Genomic DNA, 4,866 nt, shown 5'->3' with positions numbered 1-4,866 from the left:
TAGTGTTATTTAATTTAATTGAATGTTTAAGAAGGAAATTCAAAGAACTTTCGTCAATTTATTTTCATGCAAAAATACAGAGAAATCTCAAAAAATAATATTATTGTTTGAAATTTTTTATGTTCGTTCGCAAATGTTAATTTTTTACGAAAATTAACAGGCACACGTCTATTTTTAAAAATAAGAAATTGCAATTGAAGAACATAAATAAAAACAATCATAAAAATTAGTATAAGTGTTTAAATGGTACAGAAAAAATAGAGTTTAAGGGTTAAAATGGAACAAGGCTAAGTTGGAGTGCCAAAATGAAAAATGAGGGCAAGTTTGAGGGGTTGTATATGTGTTTGGCCTAAATATTATATACTATTGTCTTGTAAATATTTCTTATAGCTGCGCGAAGCGCGGACAATTTTACAAATTATTTATATAAAAATGAATAGATTGAAAGATACATATTCTCAATTACGCAAAGAATATAAAGTATTCAAATGAATTAAACTCAAACTATTTATATGTATTAAGTAAAAATACTCCTTTAAATTTATCTATATCTTAGTTAATATTTCTAAATTATTCTAAAAAGTAAACATAAACAAAAATTGTGGAATTTCCTAATTCTCAAAATTGATTTCATTATTCACAATTATTACATAAGAACAAAAGAATTAACTTTTGTGAAGAAAAAAAATATATACAATGTTGAAATAATAAAAAGAAATCTTGAAGGATAATGAACAAAACGATTCAAGCCTTCACAGTAATGATTTATCTGAAATTTCAAAAAAATTATTTAGTTTAAGAATAAATTAAAATTAAATAAATAAATAAAAGAATCTTTGTTGGAGTACCAAAGAAGATTAGAATAAATTAAAATTAAACAAATAAATAAAAGAATCTTTGTAGGAATACCAAAAAAAATTATTCTAGCTTATAATATTTAATTTATACATACCGTCAATATTTACTACACCATTGAAGATTAATGGACCAAAACAGTAATGTAGGGGTTCCTTTTCCTAGTTTTATATATGAGCTTAATCATATATCTGAAATTTTCCCTAAGTGGTTACTGAAAATTGTGCTTATACTTTATAAATTAATTTGTTGTACTATCTTTTATATTCTGTTTCTTTTCCTTCCCTTCGTTTCCACCAGTCTAGGCAATTTAAACTACAACGTTTGGAAATGATTCCCACCAAATTGAGTCACTTTTCCAACGTTCAAAATCGATCATTCATCTTCTCCAACTTCATTCTCTATTCATCAAAACAGCAATTCATCACGACGAGTATCGTCTCTCCCAATTCATATCATTGTCTTCTTAATATCTCTCCAATTCACCCGTACCATTTTGATAATTCTCCCATTATTCCATCAATCTTCGCATGGAGCACAATGATGAGAGCATATTCCCAAGTAGAGTCTCTGAAGCTCTTTAAATAATTTCAAAGATTGGATTAAAACCAGATAGATTCACCTTTCCTATTGTGCTAAAGGTTTCTGGGCATTGTTTGATGATTGGAACAGGGGGATCGTTGCATTCGATGGCTGTGAAGTCGGGTTTTGGTTCAGATTTACATGTGAACAATACCCTTTTGAGAATGTATGCTGGATTTGGTGTGATCAGGTTTGCAAGACAGGTGTTTGATGAAATGCTTGAGAGGGATATAGTTTCTTGGAGTTCAATGATGGATGCTTACGTTCATTGGTATGTATATTTGTTTAAGTTATTTGTCAAAACACATATTAATTATTACTTTTATACGAATTTCACACCCCAATTATCACAATCTATGTATTAGGGATCATATAGCCGACTTTAACTACTTGTGATTCAAGCATATAGTAGTAATTGTTGTCTTATTATTTACAGTTTCTCTTCTCCTTCTAAAAGATATTTCATGTATCTACTTATTACTCTGGAATCAGTACATTATTTATGATTTGTGAACCCGGAAGTGTTGAAGGCTGAGAGATTCTATAACATTATGTGGAAGTTGTTTAAGATGATTATTATAATGGGAGTGAATAGAAGTAGATTTTGAGCATGACAAGTCAAGTATCGGAGGAATTTGTAAGGTTAAACGTCTTTTGATAGGTTGACACATAAAGGTCACAATTTTTATGAACAATGCTAGCTTGTAACCTTGTTCGTTATCCTTCAGAAATTTGGTGCCATGGTAGTTATGGTTCTCTTGAGCAATATCTGTGATCTAATACTCTTGGTGAACTTTTTAAAATTCATCCCAGATGTCGATTGTGAATACTTGTTTGTACCATAAGAAGAAACCAGTATTACTATTACTTGGATATATTAGTTTGAATAAGGAGTTCCAAACTTGTTCACTAGTCTAACTTTTTCTCTTTTTTCTTCTTGCTGCAATACTGCAATAGATTGTTAACAAGCCTAGGTTCATATCTGAAAGGATCATAAGGTGTTGAGCCTTTAAGATTGCGAAAGGTGCATACACTCCTAAAAGATCAGGGATTAACAATGATGGAAATTTTCTTTTTTAAATTGGAAAGGAGATGTACTCCTGAAAAATAAGGGAGTAAAAATGAATAAAAATTTCATGGTTTAGATTTCGTTATTTATCTTGGAAAGGTCCCGATGATACTCTTTAAATGGGGAATTAACAAAGAAGGAAACTTTCATGGTTGAGATGCGTGCAACATCCCAGCCTCTGCTATTTAGGTATGCTGGTCTCACTGCTGTATTTGTTTACTTTTGCATACATCAGAGCATGTTAGTTTTTTTTTTTAATTCTGGAATCGCTATGTACATTCATATCCAATAAACCACTGAGCTTTGAAACCCAATTTTTGCAAACCAATCTTTGGACTTTTTACCTACAAAACTTTTGGAAAGAGGAAGCTAGATCATGGCACCAATGGTCATGAGTATTCTAAAATTAACAGCTAAGGTGGATTATGGACAGTAATTGGTCTAATAGTCTAACACTGCTGCTGTTTAGTTGTCCTGATTGCATATGGATGGACTCTCATGTCAAATTCTGTCTGCAATTTAGACCTGAAAAATAAAGAGAAATCCAAAATTGTTTCTTTTGAGATAAACTTCGAATTATACGTTGAAAGGACAACAACTTTATAATGGTACTATGGTTAGTTTGTCTTTCCCATGGTAGAGTGTAAGGGGCTTTGCATTTATAAATAGGGAATAGGGAGCATTAGACAAAATATAAGCAGGCCTGACTTTCTCCCGATGAAGTCTCCAAACATTTGGCTATTGCTCCTCATAGTTGAAGTAATGACAACGATTCTATTTTTCTGCCTACAGGGTCTCCAACCGTTTTGTCAATACTTTCCCGTCTTATTCAATTTCATTTGATATCATAAAAGTGTGATTCAGGATGTCACCTAAGTGAATTCTATAAATTTCTTAAGTCAAGTTCCGCTACATGTGATATGATCATTTTTTTTCATATAGTGAATCAATTCTTTTATAGACGTAGAGAACATGAATAGTTTGTACCTGACCATAAAGAGGGACCAGTTTAATGGGTTTTTATGTTCGCTTTTCATCCTTTTTGGCATGCAAATGAATATTTGCTACCTTGACCTCTCCTTTTGTGTAGGAGGTCTATTAATATGATTGTTTTCCTGCTTTCTTTTCCTGTTTAAATTTTACTGTGAGGTTTTTCTTTCTGTCTGGCTTTTCAAAGTCATAATAGTCAATGTTTTCCTAGATATATCAGTAACTTGCCTTCAGATGCTCTGCTCCTGTTCCAATGTATGAAGCTAGCAAATGAAAAGCCAAATTCTGTCACTTTGGTTAGCTTGCTGGGGGCATGTACTCGTATCCTGAATATCAGATTAGGTAAATGTATTCACTTGCACATTGTTACCAGTGGTATTGAACTACATGTTGAGCTGGAAACAGCCCTCCTGGGCATGTATGCAAAATGTGGTCATATACAGCACGCTTTCCGCATATTCAATTCGATGGATGATAAAAATCTGCAGACCTGGACCATCATGATTTCTGGTCTTGCTGATCATGGACATGGAGAAGAAGCTGTGTCCTTGTTTGCCAGAATGGAAGAATCTGGCTTTAGGCCAGATAGCTTATCATTTTCTGAAATCTTGTATGCTTGTAGTCATATTGGCTTTGTTGATGCGGGCCGTGAATATTTTGAAAAAATGGGAAGTTTTAATACATCAGGTAAACTATGGAACATTACGGATGCATGGTGGATATGTTTGGACGTGCTGGAGAATTAGAAGAAGCTTATGATATTATAAGGAGAATGCCTACAGAGCCTAATTCTGTGATATTGAGGAGTTTCATTAGTGCTTGTAAGCATCATGGTCATATTCCTTGCGCAGAAGAAAATATAAGGGAGATTCTCCTCAAAATAGAGCCTGATCTCGGATCAAACTATATACTTGCATCTAGTTTGTCTTATCTTTTTGGTTATTTCAGCGATGCGAACAACCTAAGATCGGCTATGAAAGCAAAAAGGATAAAGAAATATCCTGGCAGCAGTTGGGTGAAGTCGCTTGATAGTCCTTCCGAAGGAAGCAGTTGAAGGATCTGGTAGTAATGTTTCTGTTTATGCCAATAGAAGAGGCAATTCAGATCACAGAATGAAGGCACTGTTAATTCCAAAGACAAGAGAACACTATCAATGGTGGAGGAAAATGAATTGCTTCTTTTGGGTAATACCACCAAACTGAGGTACAAGTTTAGGGGAGCTGTTGCTTTGACCATTGGAAGAGGGTCACATTGAAGTTCCTAACATTCTTGCATAATTTTGAATAACTTGAAAAATGAAGATTACATTGTGAGTGATTTTTATTTGTAGCTCATGGGATATGACATTTGAGAGGAACTCCACAAAATGG

General features: G+C 33.1%; 1 protein-coding gene across 1 annotated transcript in view; it reads left to right on the top strand.

The window, feature by feature from the left end:
* The window catches only part of LOC125812777 (pentatricopeptide repeat-containing protein At4g21065-like), a 13,736-nt gene extending 9,266 nt beyond the window's left edge, over nt 1-4,470 (top strand). The window contains exons 2-3 of the mRNA XM_049492249.1: nt 1,452-1,708; nt 3,717-4,470. Of these exons, the coding sequence (XP_049348206.1) occupies nt 1,452-1,708; nt 3,717-4,242 (783 nt within the window). The 3' untranslated portion in view covers nt 4,243-4,470. The remainder of the gene's footprint in view (nt 1-1,451; nt 1,709-3,716) is intronic.
* The last annotated feature ends 396 nt before the right edge of the window (nt 4,471-4,866 follow it).

This window comes from Solanum verrucosum, unplaced genomic scaffold (genome assembly GCF_900185275.1).
Source record: "Solanum verrucosum unplaced genomic scaffold, falcon-dt-bn FXZP01000046.1, whole genome shotgun sequence".
NCBI lineage: Eukaryota > Viridiplantae > Streptophyta > Magnoliopsida > Solanales > Solanaceae > Solanum > Solanum verrucosum.
Note: the sequence above shows the minus strand (reverse complement) of the source record. Positions and strands in the feature narration are given on the sequence as shown.